Source organism: Rhopalosiphum padi, chromosome 2 (genome assembly GCF_020882245.1).
Source record: "Rhopalosiphum padi isolate XX-2018 chromosome 2, ASM2088224v1, whole genome shotgun sequence".
Lineage (NCBI taxonomy): Eukaryota > Metazoa > Arthropoda > Insecta > Hemiptera > Aphididae > Rhopalosiphum > Rhopalosiphum padi.
The window spans coordinates 67,852,523-67,878,781 of NC_083598.1; the positions used below are offsets into that span (position 1 = coordinate 67,852,523).

Below are 26,259 nucleotides of genomic sequence, written 5' to 3' on the forward strand. Positions count from 1 at the left end.
AATATATTTTTAATTCATTCAATAAAAATGTGTTCTTACTCGTGTACATTTTACATACACTATATTATTTGGGCTTGCCGACATATTTAAATATGATGCAGTTCACTACAACATTTTATTATAGCCTCTAAATTAAAAAAGAATTTAGGTTTCAGTGTCACTGCTTTTTCTCCATACGTTTAAAAAATAGAAAAACACGCGTTAAGTTTAATGGAACTCCCAGTGATGAAAAAATAGTGGCAATGGTGGGGTTTCACGAGGTATCTGTAGTTTTCAACGTTTAAATGGGAAACATTTTTTCGCTATCGCTATTCGCTGAAATGTGAAATCGTTTGTTTAACGCAGACGACGCTATTTTTCGTTGTTGTGATTATATAGCCGATTTAGGTAGCAGCTCGAAACAAGTTAATGTAAAAACAAAACTTGAATATAATACAATTGGGTTGTGTTTCACACAGATAATAATCTTGTTTGGATTTCTTGATTTTAAGTAAACCATGCAAGTTTGTTTTGGACAATGACGACTACTCTCTAATATTAACAGTAAATCGATATACACAGCAGGGAAGTAATGTACTGATTGTATTTCAATCTATTAAAAGCTTATAATTTATAAATTTAGTATCTATCTTATCAAATTAAATATAAGTATTAAATTATAGAAGTATATCGGTAGAAACAGAACCTCTATAAATACAAAATTGCACTTGATTCTCTAAACTATCATTTTTCTTAATCATTAATTATCAAAAATTATGTTTCGTTTCTTATAATTATTATTTTAATTATCTGTTTGTAGCTGTGGGGCCTAACGGAGTGATATCTGGCGACAAAAAAATCCCAAAAGAATGTTTTGTCAAACACTGTGATCAGAGGCGGAAATATCCAGTGCTGTACAAATTAGAGTTCCAGGTAATTATTATATTCATTAGGTACAGTGAACACTGTATTATTACACCAGCGATAGTATCTAGTACAATATGTCTATAATACTTAATAAATTAAGTAACATATTTTTTTTTCTAAGCTATAAATTTAATTTTATCAAAATTTAAAATGCTTCACCAACATTAATTCTAGTGTCGGAATTTAAATTATTTTCTTGTCGACAAATAATAGAATAAAATAAATATTACAGTACAATAAATTAAATGTATAAATAAAAACAAATTAGAATGATAAATAATTAGTCATAAAAACATAAGAATGATAAAGTCGTAAAACTTAAATATGCAAGTGTTGATATGCACATAACGACACAACATATTTTGCAAAAATTATATATTAACTATTTATATCATGATATAGATACCTACAGTTAATTTTAAATATATATTATAATAGTAATTTTCAAAATAAGCTTAACCAATATTTTACATATTATTACCAATTGTATACAAAAATTAATTACGGAAATTGAAATAAATCTTTAGAAAACACTAGTAAACCTTTACGCAAGGAATATATTTTTTCTAGTAACCCATTCAATTTTATATAAACAAATACCTAATCATAATGTGTGTATGAATGCAATCAATGAGTAATAAAATTATTATATTAATTTGTACATATTACAAAGAAGTTTGAAGGTTGTGAGTATGTTACTAACTTACTTAAAGTATATCATGTTATATTTCAAAAACTTATTGGTAATTTATATTATTTGTATTGTTATTATTACTATTTTTTTTTTTTTTTTTTTAGTAAGTTCATTATAATGAATTATTGCTATACTTACTTACAGTTAACTTCAAATAAATTATTATAGTGCATTAGTATTTAGAATTTCTCCACAGTAATGTTCAATATACGTATAAATGTGATAAACTTAAAATCATTAAGTTAAGTATACAACTATATATCATCTACATGCTACAACATATTTAGTAATTTATTTTGAGAAAAAATTGTTAGAATAAAATAAGAAATGACCAAATGATTTGATACAAAATCACATAAAATGTTTTAATGTATTAAGCTATAATATCATACTGTCATAAAAATAAAAATTCTAAATTCGTATAATATTTATATTAATGAAAATGAAACAGATAATTTACAATATAAAAGTTGATATCAGTATTATTTATAAATTATGATTTATGTATATTATTGTATATGAAATTATTAAAATAAAATATTTCAATTAATTAGATAATTGAAATAAAAATACAATATTCATAATATTAAACACTTCTTTTTTTCGTTATACCTATTATTATATCGACATTAAAAGTACATATATTAAGAATCCTATTTTAATATTTAAAAAAGTTTACAGGTTATAATAAAAAATAAAACAAAATATAAAAAAAATACCCTAGAAAACACAATATAATTTATGAGTAATTACTTAACAATCCCATTTTTATTTATTAGTTTATTTTCATAAATATCGCTATACGATTAAATTAATAAACAAAAATAGTTTAATTTATTTTAAATTATTGAATAATAAAAAAAAAGGTAACAATTTAAGTATGAATATTCATTACTATTTAATATTAGTAAAATATTATTCTAGTTTTGAAGTTATATGATATTATTATTATTTGAATTTTATTTTTTCAAATATTAGAATTATTTGGTTACTTTCATTATTCATAATACTTAATAGGCATGTTAACAGTAAGTTGGACTAATCTTTACAAACACAATCATATATATGATATATGTTCGTTATATTTAGTTTTTTAGTCCTGAATTATTTACCAAAATAAAAAAGAAGTATAATCATAATTAGTGTTGTACCTAATTTAATCGGTTAATTGTAATTGTAATAAGATATGAATATTTGATAACTATTCTTGAAGTATAAAGTGTAACTATTTTTTTATATAATATACAAGATATATAGCAAGAAACTGCCTTTATAATGTATTTACTATATATATATATATATATATATATATATATATGTATAATAAATGTACTTAAATATCCTATACACGTAGAGATACAAAAGTCAAAAATATTATTTTATTTTTAAATAAAACCCCTCGATAGTAGTGATTATAATTCGGTGAAGTGTAAAATAAAAATGTTTTTATTGAAACTTAAATATAAAAAATTTATCACCATGCCTACTGTTTTATATTATTTTTTTTTTAGTGCTCATAAAGTTGCATACCTATATAAATATCTTTTATACGAACAGAGTTTGAGATTTACAAAGTGTCGCAATGAAATAAATGTCTAATTTTTATTGTCCAAATTAATGAATATATCTTAAAAATGTGAACATAATATATGCTAGATTCGTTCTAGGTGATGATATATTTCAAATTTTTATTATCTATATAGAAGATATAACATTTTTTTTATGTACTATATTATAATATATTTAACTCAACTTTTCTCAAATACGAATAACTTTATGATGACATTTATTATTAAATTATGATATTGGTAATAACACTTTTTTTTAAGTAAGTTAAAAATTATAGCTACATTGAACTGTAATATCATTAACGTAAGTATTAAATGTAATAACAAAACGTTTTTATATGCATGTTTTATTAATCATTGTTTATTGTTTGAACAATATTAACCGACTTAAAATTCATGGTTAAAATCCATCGATTTCATTGTTGCTTATAATAAAATGCTATAATTCAATCATTCGCGTTATTGTTACATTAATGTTTTTAAAATGGTTAGGTAATATCTCAAAATATAATATTACTATACTAGACCCCATATTTATTATATCATCATTACGCTCATAGTACTTAATACTTATAGAAATATACAATATTATGTCGAATCGTCCACACTCATTTAATACCGATGACATTTTTTTTTACCTATAAGTATTATATCATACACGTACAATTTAACAAATAATATAGCTATACTTCCATTGATCATAATCAACAATATAGCACTATAGTGGGGACTATCATTCAATTGAAACTATACAGGTACCTAACACAATACACATAATGATTTTGTATAGGTAAGTATTTGCGTACTCGAATTCTGACGAAATATCTACCAAACTAAATTGCAGCAGTAAAGACTAGTGCGTACACGTCGTTAGCACGTTATAACTTATAAATGGAATCGTTAAATCAATTTACACGAGTTGAATAGCATCAGTAGGTACATAATGAGTAAGATCATAGAAAATATTTCATTATCACAATGGCCATTAAGAATGCTTAATGGGCATCGATTCACCACTGAAACATATTAATACGAACCGCATTAATGGTCTTGAGCTGTATGGCATATCCTTATCTTGTTAGTTATTTGAGCACTGTGTACTTGCTAACATATTCACTGCCTTAAAAATTCCCACGTATAACTATGACTGCAGGACTTTAATTATATATATTTCAATTTAAGTATCTAAAAGTTACCTAATAATTTTTACGTTTAAAATGTTATTTCATTTTATTGTATATTATTTTTGTTTGAAATGATATGCTAGAATAAAATAATGTAAAGTGAATGTTGATTTAATTAAGTTTCATGTACGTATACTGATGGTACAGCAATAGTAGCTAGAGGATTCTGCTATTCCACAAAAATATTAAATAAATGATTAGTAAAATTAAGAGTTATCACACCTTTCTAGTTTCTTCGTTGTCAGTCTAACTAAAGACGATAAATGTATATGCATTTAATGATGCTCCAATTAATGTTTATAGTGTACATTACTATGCTGTTATCAAAATTCCTATAGATAATTAGTTAATAAATTATTATTAACCATAACTAAAACTAAATAAATTAAAACCAATTGATTATTAAACAATATATAAATAAATACCTAGATACCTATAACTTAGAACTACAATAAAACTCCCGTTAACGGTCACCTCTATATGACGGTCACCTCTATGTAACGGTAAATTTGTTTGGTCCCGTCGAGTGTTATGGGAAAAATACATTAATACTTCTAAATAGCGGGCACTCTAATTAACGGTCAACGTTTAAAAGTATATCAAATGGAAAATTGTTATTTCGAAATTATTTTTGACAGTTTATCTTAACGAGCTTAATTTATGATGTCGATAAGGCGATATAATATTTCATGCACTGCTAACAATAAAAAGCGATATTTTTTTTTGTAAACAATTCATTGCATTTACTTATATATTTTTTTAAATGATTACTATTTATATGAGTTAATCTAAAAAATGTAATGTATCATTTTTATTAATTAATTATTCAATTTAATAACGAGTGAATAAGATAATATTCTTTAGCTTATATATTATGTGTAATAGTCGATATATTATTAAAATTGTAATTTTTTTTCAAATTTTTATAGAATAGTAAATATTTCATTTTTTTTTTTGGAAAATCCAGAATAAAAATTAAGAAATTAATCTTATCCGTGCCTAATCATATTATTATAAAAATAATATCTTGTTAGTTTTAACATATTTTTAATGAAAATATCTTCAAACTTGTGTAATTTTTATGTTAACCCTATTAAAACGGTCAAAACAATATATTATATTAAAATGCATTCCGTTAGAATTTTCACCAAGTAAGAAAATTATGTAAGTATTGCGTAAATAAAAAATTAAAAAAACATTTTTAAACATACATAAACGTTTCCAAAATTATTATATATATATATTTGTAACGACAAATACCTGAAATAATAATAATATTATATTCTTACTACCAGGAGAGTTCCATCAATGTATAGTATCTTCAACAAGTTACTATAACTACTTCTCTCTCGCACGTATTGTGAACTTAATACAGATTGTGTATTACAATAAAATAACAAAAAAAAAAAAAAAAATTAAATATGTGTTTTGTACTATAATATTTTCCACGGCATATTATAAATATCCACAACTACTTGTATAACATTTGCTTTTATTATTGCATTATTACTATTTGTTTATTTAGTAGAAATTAAAAACGAATATGTAGCTATAAATATATATCCGTATAAATTAAAAAACTTACTCTGAGAAAAAAGTATTTTCATTATTTAAGGGTCGTTTATTCCGTTTCAATAATGAAATTCAGCGTGTGTACTTAAGAACCCTCATTTAATGTTTATACTATGAAAATACCCATAAAACTTGAAGGACATTAAAATTCGAATACAGTGTTGATTATAAATTTAAACGGTTTTTTTTTCCAGAATACCAATAACAATTTGTTTATTTTAATCGTTATTTACTTGCATCATATTTTTATTGACACCATTTAAACTTTAAAGTAATTGTACTTGAATAGTTCGTATTTTGAAATCTTTTCACAGAAAAAAAAAAATATTTTAAAATGTTTTTAATGTTAACTTTCTTATTTGTATACGTAATTTATAAAATTTAATTTTACCCACATTTTCGTAATATTAATTTAAAACCAATATTACCAGCAATGAAAAATAGTATAACATGGCTATTTTTATGGCACAGGTATATCTGTATATACTAAATACCAGATACCTACGTATATCGCGTATTTATGTATATACTTCAATTATATTGATGAAAATATGGTTAATACTATATATTATAATGTACCAGGATACTTTCTACTTCAAACGTTTTGAATACCGTCAACTGTAGTATCTATACCTACTATTATAATGCCACGGTAAACGTATACAATATCGAAAGGATTTTTCAAGTAAAATATTTAGATCGAATCAAATCACAGGAGTTACGACGGAATTACAGCGGGAGTACCTATATATTATTATTACTATTGTATACTTATATGTATCATAATATATATTTAGGTAGTTAGGCAAATATTTGTAGTAATATAAAAGTGCACCATCATACAATAATATTTAATATTAAAAGTTCAACGAACTTAAAATATACACGAGACTTAGAAAATATATTAATAATATTTGTGTTATTTTGAATTGTGATAACGTGCTGTTGAAAATAATAAATAATTATTATTGTAAAATGACCAGAAAAAACATAAGTTGGTTGACCTAGTTCTTGTACAGTACTCAGCAGTAGTTTATAGTATCCCCAGCATCAATTTCACAACGATTAGGGTGTAGCGACGTATACTATTATCATTGCACATAATAAAAACGTACAACAAAATGTCGTGGTCCAAACATGAAACCGGATAAAGAGACCATTAAAGAAGTTCGTTTGAACACTCGTCAGTGGATTCGCTTGAAAATAATTACGGTCCATCTTCGAATAATATAGAACGAAATGCAATGAACGTTTTTTCAACCAACGACGACGATGACGTTTTAAGGAAAGTTATTTTTCGTATAACAGCGAATTTGAAGTGACATGCATAATAATGATGATCCCAATTCCTCGAAAAACAGGATAAGGCCGGATACGACTGTCCACAAGAGAGACAGAAAGTGTGTGTGAGGGAAACAGAGAGAGAGAGAAAGAAAGACAGACAAACAGTCAGACACAGAAAGAAAAAGAGTGAGGGACAGATAGACAGAGAGGATGCGCACGCGCTCTGTCAACGCGATAATATCATGTTATTTTCATTTCCTTTTTACATATAAATTTCCTTTGACCCGTACAAGAGCTAGATGATGTGGTTTTTACAACCAAAAAGTATTGCAATCACTATTTTATGTAATATATGTGCCCTCTGCACAGATAACATTATATCGGACCCACATTATACATGTGTTTTAAATTATATTAAAATATAGTTTGTTGTCCGTCTATGACTTTATAATACTCGGCTCGGTCATCTAGTTTTTTAGTAATGTTTTTTGACAATAATTTATTGAAAAACTGAAAAACCGTAAAAATATCCTGTATAATATTTTTAAAAACCTAATTAAGTTAGGTACTGCAAATATAAAAATAATAAAATATATTTGATATTGTTTAATGTACTTATTCGTTTTAATATTCTTAAATTTATTTATTTAAACTTAATTCTGTTTACCTAATTAAATATAATATAAGAATTTAGTATTTAAATTTTATGTGTTCACTCAGAAAAAAATATACCACTTTTAACTAAAAACACATATTAAGTTAAAGAAAAACGGGTAGGATTTCGAGCCTATGAAGTCAATTCATTATATTCAAGCTAGTGATTTCATTAAATTAATGAAGCTGAAAATTCTTAAAAAATTGTAAATCTTCCAATAAATTAATTATAGTTTTATATAATTTAAAGAAATTATTTCTAACATAGTAAAAAATCACATAATAGAAATAAATATTAATTGTAATAAAATCAATACTACTAAATTACTAAATAAAATTAGTTAAAAAAAAGCGTTAGTAGTCAAATAATAATCAATTAAATTAGTCAAATATCAGAAATACGTACAATGAGTTGATGACTAACTCATAGGTATGACTAAACTTCATCCGCAGTGTTAGCTCAACTATAATGACCAGCACTACCTTAATGAACCGAAAAAGCCTTATTATGCACCCAATACTGTATTATTTTAAGAGGGAAGGGCTAGTTTCCACAATTAAAAATGTATATAAATTTTAAGAAATTTTGTATTATCTTATTATGAATAATGTACAGTATGGACAGTAATTTCAGTATCTTTAAATTTAACTCCAGAAACATTATTTATCTACAGCACTGGATTACACCACCGAACCATAAATCAATCTACTTATCAACATTTTAAATTATCACATAATCTTAACCTTTAATTTTTTCGTTTTTATTATTATCAACAGTAATTTTGTTTTTGTTTTTTTAATTTAAAAAGGCTTTTATATTTTGACGAGATTTAGCAATTTGAATTAATTTAACTTTTTTGCGATCTCATTCTCCAGCTGCTCTTCCTTTTTTCTTTTTAAAAATATCCATCTTCTCAAGACTAAATTACAAACCTAGAAAAAAAAAATTGGGAATAATAATAGAAATCACGGATTAACTGTACGTTTGTTACTTTTACTAATTGTATCATGTTAGAGAATGGTGATTTGTTAAAAAAATACTAGAATAAAAGATACGATTATTTAAACTGTACTGTCGTCTAACTTTATAGACTATGTATTTCTGAAGTCGGATGTAATCGGCACTATCACTCCATGCCGTGCTAACGGACAATGGCTACAGTAATTATATGCATTTTAGTTTTAATAATAATTCATATTTATCATAAATTTTAACGGTTTCCATTTACCATTTTTATAATATTATATTGCGATATGCAGTAAGAATCATACGGTTATATTGTAAATTGATTGTTGAATGGACGGAGACGTCAATTCGACTAATACGAGTACATATTATCAACAAAATAAACAATGCTTAAGACATTTTTTTGTTTTAAATAAATATTTTAAGCCGTGTGATAACTTGAAAATAGGTTGATCGGTGCCAATAAAAAATTTCACGGGCAACCCAGGAACCCTAGGTTGCCACTGTAGACACACCTATGAACTAACTCAAATCTTGAAGATAGTATTTATTATTATATGCAATATTTAATAGGTAATTGACGTCTAACAGTTCACCGATTATTATACTACTATAACGTATCATAAATGTATATTAGTATTGCAATCGTAATAAATACTATAAACATTACGATGCTAATAATGCGCATAATAGTTCATAATACTATTTAAATCGTTGACCAAAATATATTTTTAAATGCTGTTATTGTTATGGTTCACTAACTATTATATATTGAGCCAGTTAAAGCGATTCAATTTTCATGCCTGAGCGTATGGTTTTTGATTAAAAAGTAATATTTATGATCATTGATCGTGTGTGTCTATAATAGCTAGTACTATTATTACCTACACTTGTCTGATGATATAAATAATAGTGGTTTGAAATCATTGAGCAATGCAAACTATTTTAATTCGTTTCCTATGTAAAATAATATAATTTATTATTCGATTCCCAGAGATAGCCAAATCAGATGCCCACAATATAAACAAACTAACATAAAAATTGACCTAGTTTCTTTGACCTCAATTAAAATTGGCAATTAGAAATTTTCCTAATGTCTCTAGTTTTTACAAAACTGCATTTTACTTATAATGACTATTACAGTTCTACCTCGCTATAAATATATTATTAACAGTCAATTAATACTTATAACTCAATTATTTAATTTTAAATAAATATTTTAAAATTTTTCAATTTGTTAACACTTCTATTTACTATATTAATGTATTATAATAATCATATTGTCATTGCATTTTAATCGCTTACGATAATATTATCTTGTGAATATGTTTACCTAAAATATATCAATTTAAGAAGATGATATTTAAATGTTTATATTATACATTATATTATACCACGAAAAACAGAAAACAGATTTTTGGCTCTACATTAATTTATGAATAACTCAGCTCGTAGATGCATAGTAAAATTTTTTTTTTGTTTTAATGTATTAACATTTGTATACCTACTACACGCTGTGGCATTAAAATAATTTATTAATTAATAAATCTTGTTACAACAGCCGTTGGAAAATATTTATATTCTTGCCAATATTAAATGTGTAGTGTATTTCATTTAGAATAGTTTACGTTGTGAAATTCCTCATCCCGAATACGTCTCGTTCACAATAGATAATAAATACGTGATGTAGTTTTATTTATAGATCATTGTAATATATATATATATATTTTTTTTTTTGCTCAAATCTGAAGAAATATTTTATGTAGAGAAGTAAAAACAAAGCTATTGATTAAAAAAAAAAAGGTTAAAGACGTAAAGTTCAGTAACAATAATGGCGTTTTACTAAATACGAGTACGTATAAACGTATTGAACAATACTTGAAAGGTATCATTGACAAAAACTGTTTAATCATTGTTTTTCTTTCATAAAGACTCGATTGTTTATAGCTCATTTAAAAAGAAAATCATTAAAATCACAGAGTCATTGATAAATCTTTTGAATATTCATATAATTTAAAAAACGCTAAGATAGTGACTAACATTATAAAAAAATTGATTTTAGTACCTAGAAAAATAAATTACTTTTTGAGAAAAATTCAATGTTTTTTTACAGTGTTAGCCTCATGATAGTATATGCTTGTATTATTATAGTAGATTGCATTGTATTGGATGAATTTTTATTGTACGTTTTTTTCATATCGTTAAATAATTTTTGAGTCTATGAAAAAATGATACGGTATGATATGAATCACGTAAGTAGTAGAGATACTATATTAATTTGATATTTATTTTTTCTCAAGGAAAATAATGGATTTCATTGAATATTTTTGTTTGGGTTAGTGCATAATAATAATAAAATAATATAAATAATATAATATACAATAATTATTGTAATGTACAATATATTTAGTATAAATTATTTTACATGGGTTCATTCTGGGTTTAAATTTAATGTTTTGAGCAAAATATTTATTTTAAAATATTTTTGTCTCGTATTCAACAAACCTAATATTAAATAGGTTAGGTACGTTAAAAATATATTACTTTGTATACATATTATCATTATTTTTATTTGTGTACTAGAACTGGAAAATAATACTTACATATTTATTGTTATATGGATAGGTTCGTACTTATTTTTATTAGGTATTTTCTTATATTTTAATATGACTTTTTATTACGATTTTACTATATTTTAATATAAATTATAATGCTTCAGTGGCCCTTACGTTTAATCGTATTCGTAAAAATGAATTATTTTTCCCTAACCTAAAACAGAATGGGCCTTTTGGCTTGTTGCGCAGATAATAATATACACCCTCTTCTCTAAAATACTACACAGACTACATTATAACTGTTCACCGAGGACCCGACTTTGGACAGCAACAATTTGGAAATATTCCAATTGCGCACACGTCTTTACACTCAATTGGTTTCAATTAAAAAAAAAAATAATAAAGAGTTACACACACGCAATCATTTCTGGGATTCGCACGTTGGCTATTCTAAACTATTATATGCCTCTAATGTCTATATAAACATGTACACTGCATATAATTATTTTTTTTGTTACGGCCACCCTCGTAGGTTTTTAATACGTTTTAAAATATCAAACAAATCTTGGTCATAAATAAATGTATACAGAGTGTGTTTGTCTTTACTCCTCACGGCACACATTTGACCGTCCTCTATTTCCTCCCGACTACTATAATACAAGTACAGGTTAAGTACTTTTTAAGTCTTAGATACTTATTTTAAGGCACAATATGGAATGTAATCATTTAATTACCAATATATTTGCATAAGTAAGCCATGCTCTAACTAGCTATCAGAATAATCAGATATTCGAAGTAGATATGCATTTTCTTATTTTACGATCAGATAGGCTAAAAAAATACTAACTAAAGAAGATTTATTAATTAGAAAAAATACTGCAACAAGCACGATGAAAAACATTGTTAAGTTCACAAAGTGAAACGTTCTTTCCTAGATTAAAGAAACGTGTATCAAATTCAACGTATTTTTAAAGTTATTTTGTTTTTTTGTAGTTAATATTGAACTGAAGTTTTTTAAGTAAAAACTTTTTAACTAAATTAATGTTTGATCTTTTTTTTATTGTTTTAAATAATTATTTTAGCAATGTTTTGATTTGACTTTGTAAATAGAAAATTATATTTGAATACTGACCAATATTGAATACTCCTAACCTAACAAAATGTATTTTTTGTTTATTTTACACTTCCAAAATAAAGTTATTACATTAATAAAATATATTCTATTATTTAATAACATAAAATATTTAAAATTATTTTTAATGAAAGATGTATGATAAATTAACTTTAACTTTGTATTATATCATAATTTGTTATTGTAAACTTATTTTTAATAGCCCAGCTATTAAATACTTTAAAAAAGAAAAAATTAATATCCTACCTAAATCATTTATAATTTAACCAGTATTAATTAAACTAATGCACTGTATTACATTTTTTAATGCACTAATATAAAATCGTAAATGACTCAGATTTGGCTCAAGTCTCAGCAATTCTTATTTTTAAACAACTAAATTAACGGTTTTTACGGTAATGCCAAAATGCTTGTTTAATACCAGAACAGTTAACGACCGTCATTTTAACTGATGTATAATTTACGTGTCGAATTTATGAATAATAAAAATTCTTTTTGTTTTTCTTTAAATACTGTAATTAAAAAAACATACAAAAATGTTTAAAATTAAAAAATTATCATTCTCCATTAAACAAGATATTTCAAACATTATTTAGCGTAAAAATTGAGCATTCTATTCAGCGGTAGTGACGTATTAAGATTTCATAAACATAGATAAATATTTTTTTTTTTACTTACTTTGTCGAACTTTTCACATATTTTTACAGATTCTAAACATTAAAAATTTCCAAAGAATTTATATACTGCTATTATTATTTAAGGTTTTTAAGTAAACATAATTTATTTATACTAAACGAATACCTAGAAAATTAGTTAAAATAAACAAACACAAAATTATATTTTATTCTTACATTATAAAATACACCAATCGCTGAATAGTTGTTTTAGTCATGTTCTGGTAGGTCAATTGCATCCTCTAAGAGTAGCTGCCCTTGGAGTAGCTAGATACAGTGTACTAAATACGTCACTGACAATTTACTACCTACTACAAGTATAATATTTTACGCCCTGTACCTATACGAATATCATAATAACGACTAACGACGAGCATTCATTGGAAAAATATTACACGAAATTTTCATGTACAAGTTAATCACAACGTTTTCTTTTTATCTCGCATATCGGCGTTTTGTTCACGGGTGGATCCAAAAGGATAGTATTTTTTATTATTATTATTATTATTTTTTTTTTTTTTTCATAAACGTGTACACATTCTTTTGATGGTTTTTCAAAATATAAATATACATATACACGCATATATATTACACAGAAATATATATATTATATAAATAAAAAAAGAATACCTAGTAAAGAGGAAACCCTTTCCACCCGAATGAGACGTTGATTGAAACGATGTAATAAATTGTTCGACGGCAAGTACTTTCACTAGCCGCACATATACGCCGAGGGGTGGTTATGTGGGTTGTATCGTCTCCAATGTATGAAAGCAATCCATTTTCTCAGTGTACACCACCTTCCGCTCTGAAGACGATGAGATATGCGAACGGATTCAATCAGTCGCCTGCTCGTGCATATAATATACGAGTTGTTGGGAAATATCAGCTACTATTATAGTATTATATACGACCAATACATGCACATCTATATTATACGCGTAAAGAACATATTCTAAAAGATCTTCGTTTTAAAACCATTTAATAACTGTTATTACAACAATTATTTAAATTATGTGTGTTCGCTCGCAGAATAATAATGTGCCTAGGATAGTAGGATGTACAGCCCAAGGATTCTATTATTTTCTTATAGATATGTCTTATTTGATTTCATCGTTTTTAAACGAATTACTACTACAAAGGGTTGTAATATGATAATTATAATCAGTTTCCAACCCTTCATCCATCACTTTCTGGAAGTACTTAAAGCAATATCGTTTTAATAACCCTGGTATTATAATATTAAACGTGTATTTAAATTATTCAGATAACGCGTAGTCGAGATTGTTCGAAAATTCTGTATTGCTATAACGTATTTTTTTTTAATATAATTTCCGCCGTTGTGTCAAAATATAAAGTATTAAAAAAACCGCAATTTATAGTTTATTATTATTTTTATTTTAAGAAATATAAGCACTAAATTGCTTAAAACATCTGTATTATATTTTATTAGGTACTTTACATATTTAACCATATATCAGACAACATTTTTATGATAATTGATATCATATTTTACACATTTAAGATTAAATATACTTTTTAACGTTTTATGTTTATATTAAAATGTATTACAAGTTATAATAGTAATAGTTACGTATAGTAAGTGTAACTTGTGAGAGGGCACTTAAGAGCCTATATTACTCCCTAATTCGATTTTAGAACTCATGGCTTTTTAATTGCTAAATTTTAAGAATTAAGAACATTTACATTATCACTATTCTATTGAATATCAGAATATTATGTATAATTAAAATTTCAAATAATATACCATCGTTAGATATAAGTTAGTATACAACAATCTATAATTGTATAGTAAAGTTATAATATAGGATATTTATCGAAAAGATATAATACGAAGATCTTATTAGCTATTTATTCTCTGAATATTTATAACAAGTGAAGTTTCTTCAGATTCACACTACACCGTGTCGTATTCCGTATTTTTAATATGTAGGTTATAAAATGTTTGTATCACGTAGCCAAAAAGTTGTATATATACTCAATTCAATATGATAAAACGTAGCGCAAACCTACCTCAAACCATTACCTAGTAAATTTAATGGTTGACTTTTTTTTTTATGCAGATTATTTTTAATTTGAACTTTGAAATTCTACCTTTATATTATTGTAAACTCGACCTCGAAATATCAAGCAATAAAAAGGTCGGTTTTGAAATTTAAAAAGGTTCAATCTGATATTTTTTTTCAATACAGTTACGTATAGTAACATGAGCTGATTTAATCAAGGAACTAAAATGTATCTGATCGTATACAAAGTAGAATATTTTGTAAAACAAGCTAAATAAATAAAAAAATTGTAGAATATAAATAAATAAATGTCTATAATATGGCATATTATTTTAACTAAATTATTTTGCAATCACATAGTAAGCTTGTTTTTTTTTTTTTGAAACATAAATAAATTGTACAAAGCTATAATGTAAAAACAAAACGTTTTTAACGCTCACTTGTGAATGTCATATAAAATAAAAACTATATGGCCACATCAGACATCAGTTGATATGATAACATAATATTCAAAAGGTCAGTACTCAGTTTGCAGTGTTTGCACATAAAATTGTTATACCTAAACAGTTTTTTTAATATATTCCTAACTTTATAGATTATACTATATTATAAGGCCCTCAACACTTGTTATATCAACAATTATCACTAATTAATTTACCAATATACGTTATTTTTATAAAACAATTTAAATAATTTTAAGTGATGGGAAAAAAAATGTCAATAAAATAAATGAAAAACTTAAGTTTGTAATTGAATTGCTACTAGTGACATTATATAATATATACGCGTAGTCCAACCCCTATTATTTTATCTGATCGAAAATGCCTTGTATCGTATAGTGGAACAAACTTATGTTTATCAAATGAGAACCCTTTTTTACTTTGAATTATTTAGTAGATATTTTTTTTTTCAAACTTTCGATGAATCTAAATCAAAATTCAAATGAGTAGTTTTTAAGTTTTTAAAACTTTTATGCTAAACATAATAGTCCTTAAACATAATTTTATAAAAATATATGTACTAGTGGATCTAGCCGTGTTTATTATAACCAGATGCAGAGTCTTGAACCATTTTTACAATTTATTTATGTTTATAGGTTAATAATAATTACTAAAATGTTTAACTTACAATGGTCTTCTAAACCTATTGTTCACGGTACATAATATTTTATGACTTATAAACTAATATTGTTAAACTTTCTATTTAGATATTTAAAAAAAAACTCAAAATAATAATCTGTTGAATAATAAAGGGTGAAAAATAGTGGTTTTTATTTGAAAATAAGAAATTGATATCGTCACAAAAAATGTCTTAAAAGGCACAAAATACATCAAGTATTCGATGATATGTATATACATATATATATTTAAAAATTCCAAATGAAAAAAATATGTTAGGCGTGTTTGGTGAATCACACTAGCTATTAAGTATAAGATACTCATATATTACATAATATGTATTACCATATTCCTCTGTACATCGATGTTCACTATTTGGCCTAATATCGTAACATTTTATGCGGTAAATTCACGTGGGTCGAGCCCGGTACTTATTAATATTATTTTTTTTTCAACTAATTTCGTTTGCGCTTCATCGTAATCTCTTGAAGACCGCGCGTGCGCATCCTTTCGCGTATTATTTCGTCCAAGTGTGCTATACACGCGTATAATAATAATGTATAATAATATGCGTGTCAGTTCGCAATGGCGATAGCGGCGTCGACAGCCTTCATTTATCATTCGCGTTTCGCGTTTAACAACGTCGGCCGACCAGCGCATAACGGTGACGGTAAACCACGTAAAACGTCCTTCGCCCATATTATGTAATGTGTGTGTGTGTGTTCAGCCTACACGCCGCCTACTCGACCTTATTGCCCGTGTCGGCGGTGGTATAGTGGTTAAAACGCTTTTGCATTATACCCCCGTGGTGATCACTGACCCCAGCCGCACCGACGACAGAACGCTAAACAACGGAAAGTTAGCAAATAACTTCGTGAATAATAATAATAATAAAAACAATTTAAATAAAAAAACAATATTAATCGTCCCGAGTCCACATAATGTTATATAATATGTAGGCACTATTAATAACGCGGGGCGATACGAATTATTGTAAACATATACGAGTAAGTATATGTAATCCACGGCGACGCCGAATGAGACACAACCCCATTAAAACGAAATATTACGATAAAAAAAACAAAACAACTATGTATTGAAGGCATGCACAGTATGTAGATATACACACACGGTCATAATATACAGGCACAAATAATGTCAGTCTTTATCGGAGGCTTATTTGGGATTTTTTTTATTTTAAGGGCGGTGTCATATAATATTTTAGTATGTTAATGTTATTAATCGAAAAGTCAATAACTTGGTGCAGTTTTTAATTTTTTAATATATCAAAAATACCAGAATCCCAAAATGTAATGGTTCTTGGCGTTCTTGCACGTTTTAATGTACATAGATAGCTAATATGAACTTCATGATTTGTTTTGTTAAGTGTTATAATAGTTAATATCATTCCTAATAATTTAATTTTAAACTAAATAATAAATCAAAATTTAAATTTAAACTAATTTAAAATAAAGTTACCTGGATATTCAAACTATAGGCGCGCACACCAATGCAGAGGAAGTTTAAGTGTGATGCATCTGCAAAAATGTTTGCAGCCGATTAATTGACCTGTGGACCGTGTAGGTGCGAGTTATGGCCATTTAGTTGTTGTCAGTGACAGGTCACCCAAGCTATTTCATTATTTAATAGAAGTAGATAAAATAGATTTAAACCAATTTTCCCATTAGATAATTGATACTTTGAACTAGCTGTAACTAAGTTTACAAATTTATAACAAATAGGCATTTAGTCAAAATTACGAACTGTAGTAACAATAACACAGCCTACCTGTGTATACACTGTACAATTAATCATTTTTGGCTTTTCAAAATGTATTTATCCGATTATTAAAAACGGCTATATCTAATTTAATATTATTAAATGTATTAAAAACCTTGGGCTATTTTATTTTGTATGCTGCATCTGCGATTAAAGATTTTACATGCCTATAGTTCCAACAGATTTATTTACCGATATAACTTTAAATTATTGATAAGAAATTAGTATCGAAGCTTTTCAATAACTTTAGTAGTGAATAATCAATATTTCACTACTCTTATTATTATAAACGTAATAACGTAATTTTAAATATCTTTCCCTGGACAATTGTATGCCCATGCCCTGGTTAAGAATTACTACAGCTTAAATCAACTCTGCTACTCAGTCCCCCTAATGCTCGTGATATATAACTATGTTAAGAATACCGTCTACCGTGTTTTTTTGATAAGACATAAAACACTAACAGTTAGAATTTTAACTATTTGCAGTCGATAAAATGAGACGTATAAGTGCATGATATCAAAACAATAAGTCGTGTTAAGTATTAATATAATTATATAATTATCTATAAACAAGTAGATTAAACATGCCAGGTCGAAATATTGAAAAGAATACTTAAGTAAATGATGAAAAATATTTAAATATTCAGCAAATAAAACAAAAAGAGTAAAACATTACTATAAAACTGTTTATGTTCCTTTGAACACTTTGATTATGGTTTTCATTGTAAATTTTTTTTTGCAAATATTATACTTAACATTTTTATATTATTGTATACCTAATACAATATAAACTATAGGTATATTATTTGTTTCCCGATCAACACGTATATATTCAAAAATATAAAATTAAGTGATACTAATTCCAATCGGACGAGTGAGGAAAACTTATTGTTATTAATTGTATATGCTACTTGATAATACGAACCATTCATATAATCCTAACACCGTTCTATTATCATCCCATAAATTATATAATATGAAGCTGAGAAAATTTTTGTTGCACTATATATGGTATACAATCGACTGAAAGTTGGCATTCAATTATATGAAATGATTAATAGTTGAGCGAACTTAATAAGCCGGAATGAATAAGATCCGAATCTTATTAGTGCCATCCAAAATACAGAATAGGTATATTTTATGTAGGTACCTACTGCACACGTGCGCGCGAATTTATTAAAATATAACTTCTGAGTTTGACTGGAGTGAATTAATTTTGAGGAATCCCAGAGCTTATCTCAATGTATAAATTCAAACAGAATTTTTACTCGCATAATACGTTAGGTTATACTTACACTAAAATTATTCTACCTCGATAGTTATATTTTATGCTAATGTTTTTCGTTATTTTGTATAGTATTAAATGAGGTAATGCAACAAGGAGGAAACTGTCATTTATTTTATAGTAATACTATCTCAGTGGTGGTTACAATACTCCTACAAAAGCGTCCATCAACATTTGCGTACGTAAATATAAGCTTAAATGCAAAATCATACAAAACATTTTTCTATTACTCATCACAAAAAAAAAATGAAACCTTTAGAACCATAAATAACACATTACTAAACATTTTTAGGAATGTATTAACTACAAAACATTTACTTAAATCTGAATTCCAACCTTTTTTTTTATGATCGTTATTATTTAAATGTACCTATATAATATGTCTACTTATAATTAATACTTTTAATATATAAATAGTCCATCAGTCTCAATCTAAAACACAAATATAAGCAATTAAGGCCTGATTGAAAAAAAAATAATGATAAAATTATAGTATTGATTATAATAAATATATATAATTTTGAATAATTTTTATTATTTATTATAAATATTTATTTTTAATACATTTACATTTTCTTTTTTTTTAATAACCAATCAATACCACTGGGGTTTAATTACTAGGAAATCTGGACGTATTGACGATTTATTTATATTTTTCATGCCGAATTAAATGTATTGTTTACATAACTCAACACAATCAATCAGCATTAATTATAAATTTAGCATAAATAGGTATAATACCATTTTTAATATTTTCTACACTCTGACTGTGCATGGTTTTAATTCAGAACAATAGGTAAGTAATAGGTATGTACAGTGCATTTTAAAATGGTATATTATAGTGATGATGATGAAATCAAATCCATTAATGATAAATGTATTGTTTATATTGTTATAATTGAAAATACGTAACGCGTGAAAATAATTTGAAAAATTAAACTAATAGACATGATGATATAATTAATCGAACAACAGTGTTAACATTAAATAATAAACGGTATTTCCCAGTACGCTCTAACAATGTAATATAATATGAAGTCATGCAAAACAAAAAGCTTACAAATTGTTTTCAATATTTTGGCAGAAAGGGCAATGTACTACGGAACGGTGTTAGTAGAAATTGATGCTCACCAGAGTATAATTTATTTGCATTCTATAAAAATCGGTAATATTTCGATAAGATTTTTAAATTTTAAATATTATCTTGAAATTGGTGGTCAGGTTAATAACAAAATAATATTATGGATTAATAAATAATAACACAAGATTTCGGATAAATTGGTTAATGCCAGTGTTGTAGCTAAATTGCCTATATAACACGCCGCGTAATCGTAAATTAATTATTGAGATATATTAAAAAAAAAAACAATTGAAATTTGGTCAAATTTTTTGTGTCTTCAAAACGTAAAAAAAATAATTAGGAAATGTCCTCTAGTTGTAGTTTATTTCTTGTGTTCTCGTCTTTAAGTGAATCATTGTAACGGATGTATTAAATTAGAATTTAATGATTAATTGTTTATGGAAAACTGTATTCTGACTAAAGATGATTATATGTATTTCTAATAATGTTTTTAAATCTATTAATAATTTATTTTTCTATTATTAATATGTTAAGTTAAATTAATTGTATTCAAAAATATTGCAAGTCTTATATTAATAATTATCTTATGATATTATATACGTAATGCATATAATATACTTATAGACTTATAAATTAATAAACCATTAGCCAATACGGACTCTATTGGTTCATAGTATAAATAGCTTGGACCAAATCAAAATATTAAATGTCAAGACTCAAGTATTGAAATCAATAGTTTGTAAAAAAAAAAATGTGTTTATGTACTTTTAAATTGCTATAAGAATATTGTGTAAGAAATTGTATAATATATTTCAAGATTATTTAAAAATGCATTATCAACATAATATATAAAACAATAATAATTGTTTGAAAATTATTTTCAAATTTCTATAAGCAATATACAATTAGACTAAATATTTGAAAATTAATGAATTCAGTTACCTACACAGTATGCAGTAATAAAATGTTTTAAGTTTCTACTTATATGTATATAAGCTTATATATATATATATATTAATTACAACAAAATAAAAAATAAAAAACTAAAAGTCAAAAATCCACATGTTTACAATAATAGCTTCTACATATCCAAAATATTTTTGGAAGTAATTATATGAATATTGATTACCTGTAATTCTGATAACAATTTAAAATCAAAATATACTTTTCAAAAACTGGAGTATATATTTCCTTTTAGGCGGTCGGTAATTGGGCCACATTTTATCAATCATTTTAAAGTTCGTTTCCTGGCTTTTAATATTTCTACGCTTCTAATTTTATTATAAATTTCTGATTGAGTTTCTAATGAAATGTATATTAATTATTATTTTATAAGCATTTAAAATATGGTTGCCCAATTTTCCGGATATAATATAATAATAAAAATTGATGAAAATAAAAGCCCAATTACCATATACTTTTTTGAAAAATGGTTAATTGTGGCAAAATTCCCGGGTGCCCTTCTTTTTTACTGTATTTATTATTATTTTTTAAATATTTTATTGAAAATAACTTGACATTTTTTTACTTTTGACCTCTCAAAATAACACGCTTAAAATTGAAAATTTTTAGTGCTACAAAACATGATGAAAGTTATATAAAAAAAAACACAAACATCAATTGTATAACCAAAACATTTATTACTCCATCAAAGTCTGAAAATAATGCTTTTAATATATTTTTACTAGACCCTGTGACGGTGTGCCAACGTGCTGGAACGAAAATATCGTGTCAAAATCTTGCCGTCGGTGTTCCATAAAATATAAAATTATGTGTGTGTGTGTGTGTGTGTTGGCGTCGGGTGTTTGTGTATACGATACAATTATATAATATATTGTTGTAAGTGTTTAATTGTTTGCAATACGGTAAGAATACGTGTAATATAATATATCGTACGTCCTTGCAAGGGGTTCTTTCTCATGATTTTTATTTTATTAACGGAAAACTACGAGTGCGACGTCGGACATCTATTCTGTTAATTAACGTATAAATTCGCACGAACAACTCGCTAAATGTTTGAACAACAATTTTCGCGAAAAACGTAGGCGATGGCCGATTGGGTTGGCGTGCGGGGTACACGGACGTGAAGCAAAACGCACCGGCAAACCACATTCCTCTCCGCCCATCGCGATACACGCGTCATATTATCGTGTACAACTCGCGCGTGTGGATATTGCCAAGTAAATATCGTTCACGACCGTTTGTGGGACAAGCCCACGATGCGGGTTCAAAGCGCATATAGTCAAGTAGGTATATATTATTATATACGATTGCTCGGCGGCAGCGTAGGTGCATTACACGGGGTACGCTCCCACGCCGATACAGACAAACGTAGTTGGATATGTAGGTAGGTCGGTGTGTAGGTACAGACGTGTAGGCAGGTGGCTATAGGTTGGTGGATTGGTGGATCGTACGGTTTAATTCGATTTGTACAACGACGTGATGAAAGCGGAGGTGTAAGAGGGAAGGCGCTCGCACCGTTGAGTACTGCAGGACTACGGATCGCGCACTAACTAATTGAACGTTTAAATTAGTGACGAATGTTTCGGCCGCGGATGACTCGTAACAAGTTGATTTAAGTTAAGCGTACGACGAATAATAAATATATATTTAAGCCAATTTGACTTGAATTTTGTCTGGAAGCATAATAATATATTATATTATACTTGCCCGCTGTTACCGTGTAATTTTGGTCACTGCTACAGCATGGACAATGACAAGTCGGCTGAATATAATGGGAATGTAATCGATAATAACAACGATAATATTATAGTGCATGATGACCGATCGAAAAAGCTCTTGCTTTTGTATTTTCGCTGTATCATATTATTTCAGATACCAAGATGATTTTTGTTTTTATTAAATTATACACAGTTGTACAAGAATAAATTAATAATTATTGAAAAGTTTTTATGGTATGTCTTTAATTTTTTGTTTAAAGATGATAACTAAAAGCTACACTTAATATTTTTTATTAAATTTGGAATTTCCCATTCATCAAAAAGAACTATTGACAACAAGTGTTTAAAAATAATTTATTTCAAAAGTCAAAGTCTAATTATTATCAAAATCAACATTTGCTAAAAAACAGCATCTAACCAAGATCGGTTGACTGTCCTAATACTTTGTTAAATATAAAAAAATATACAATAGTATTATATTCAAGACGTCAAATATTAAAAAAAAATATTTTTGTATATTATAAATAATATAAACATTAGTAGAAAACGTAAAAATAAAAAGATTAACCTAACATAATTTCTTATATTGCAAGGTAACAAAAAAACTATTGTGTTAACTCTGTTTATTAACTCTATCTGTTAGTGTCACGTAACTTTAAATACGTACTTTTAGTATACAATTTATATATGTTTAATTTTAAAGATAATCTAAGCCCATATTATGAAGATTAAAAACAAATTTAAAAAAATGTAATTTAATCTATGAATAAGTTTTGATATGTATATTATTATTATATCAAAACTATGATACATGTATATTTAGAATAGCTCTGAACTAAATTTAACTGAACAATTTTATTAAATAAAAATTAAATTTATTTGTAATGGCTCTAAGTTTATTTATTATAATTATTACTATTATTACTAGTGCTGTTTTTAATCTTCATAGGCATAGCATGCCACACTATGGTAATAAGTTATATTTTTCTTTATTAATACTAATATGACTTGCTGAAATATTTTTTTTTATTAACTGTTTGATAAAAAGTGAAACCTAGTCACGATAAGTCTATGCTGTAAATTAAAATAACATAGATAGATAATGGCTTGACACATATCAAAAATGTTGTTTATATAATATTATTTGTATTTCTTGATAGGACATTGTGTATTTAGTTTAAGCTTTGTCAATATACATATTGTACAATGTATACACACTACAATACCTTCTACATTATCAATCAATATTTATGTAAAATATAATTTCAGGCTATGATGTTTAAAAACCTCATCATTAAAAAAAAATAATTTATTTTGTTTAATCAATATTTATGATTAAAGATGATATGTCTAATATGATATACATTATACTTTTGAAAATATTTTCTTTAATATTATCATAACAAATTAATCTATACATTATATTATGTTTTAATATTAGTTCTTGTATTCATCTTTTCATAGTAATAATCCGAGTGAATAATTATTTTCATTAAACTACTTATGCGTTAAACGAATATAAAAAATCTTGGTATTACATTTTTTTTTTTTTAAATGTTCACACAAGAAATTACACGTCGTCACCAATACAATAACTTTATCGCTCCACTAGAAATCTAAAACTAATCTTATACTTTTGGGATAAAAAATAACTTTTGAAAAAAGTCCATTTCCAGCACTGAACAACTTTGAAAATAAAAGAAACTTTGGTATCATGAAATGTATATAACTATCTTATAATAGTAAAAGAAAGTGTAGTAGGAAATACTAAATATATGTTTTAAGAATTTGTAAAAAGTTTCTATAAAATATATTATATGCATGCTTCTATTATGCATTATTTGATTTATTCTAGTTTACTAAAATATAGGGAAAATAAATAAATTGCATTATTCAGATATTTTACTTTTAATTAAATTATAATATGCTTTACAATTATTTAAATCAGCTGACATATTTCGAACTACTGGAAAAGTTATCTATAATATTATAGGCATGCATTTTTTATGTTATTAATGATATTTTTTGTCATAATGGTATATAAACAAGTCATAATATTATCATTTAATATTAATATTTAAAAATCTTATTTAAAATGTCTTAAACTACCCAAGCATAATTTAAATACTTAATCTAGTCATTATTATTCTTTTACAGTTTCAAAATCCCAATAATCCATCACAGCCATTGGAGTTAACTTTAGTAAGCTAAAGGTTTAGTTTAGTTTGCATTATCAAAGGACTAAAAGAAAGGCGTGTGTGCTTAAGTTTCTAGAGATTTTGAGTAAATTAAAGTTTTTTTTCTTCACAGTTTTGTCGTAAAACGATATCGCTTAAAATAATGGCACCATTAGTATCCAAAAGTACTCGAAAAAAAAAATCACTGTTACTTTATCAAAGTACTTGTACAACGAAAAAAAGACAACTTTTATGGCAATGTCAACTTTGAAAACACCAAGAAGAGATATTAATAGGACCTATAAATATATACGAGGTACCTAGTTTAGAAACAGAATAGTCCCGAACAGTTTTCCAAAATGTAATATCTTTAGTCCGGTTACAGGTGCTTGGGGATATAGGAAAATTCTTCAACAATAAAATTATATGTATAGATATATAAAGTGAGAAAGAGAATGAGAGAAAATTCAATGATAATCACCACTCGACGACCTCTCTATCGAATAGTTTAATGAACCCAACTCTTCCTGAGGGTAAAACGAAAACGTTTATTGCGGCTACAAAGCAAAGCGATTTTCTTCTTCGTACACCATTATATTATATTTTTCTCCAAAATTGATTTTTCAAGGACGCATTTGGACTCGTATACTACAAGTGGCTATTATAAAATGTACACGTTTAATAGGAAATCGGCCAAATTAAAAACCCAACAATTTATATTCCTCGTTGGTTGTGTTTTGCTTTTTAAAAAACGCATGAAAGGGAAAACTCATAAAATAAATTTTATTTTGATTATTTTTCCCCTTTCACAAAAATTATCATAATATAGTGATGTATTTTACGGTTACTGACAAAACTGAACATTTGGAACCAAATAATATACACTATATCATATTATTATTATTGATACAACTTTACA

General features: G+C 26.0%; 1 protein-coding gene across 3 annotated transcripts in view; it reads left to right on the forward strand.

Moving 5' to 3' along the window:
• LOC132920451 (receptor-type tyrosine-protein phosphatase kappa) overlaps window positions 1-26,259 on the forward strand; it is a 128,203-nt gene that overhangs the window by 54,172 nt on the left and 47,772 nt on the right. For all 3 annotated transcript variants that reach the window (XM_060982854.1, XM_060982856.1, XM_060982855.1), the window contains one exon: window positions 800-912. In XM_060982854.1, coding sequence (XP_060838837.1) covers window positions 800-912 — 113 coding nt within the window. The remainder of the gene's footprint in view (window positions 1-799; window positions 913-26,259) is intronic.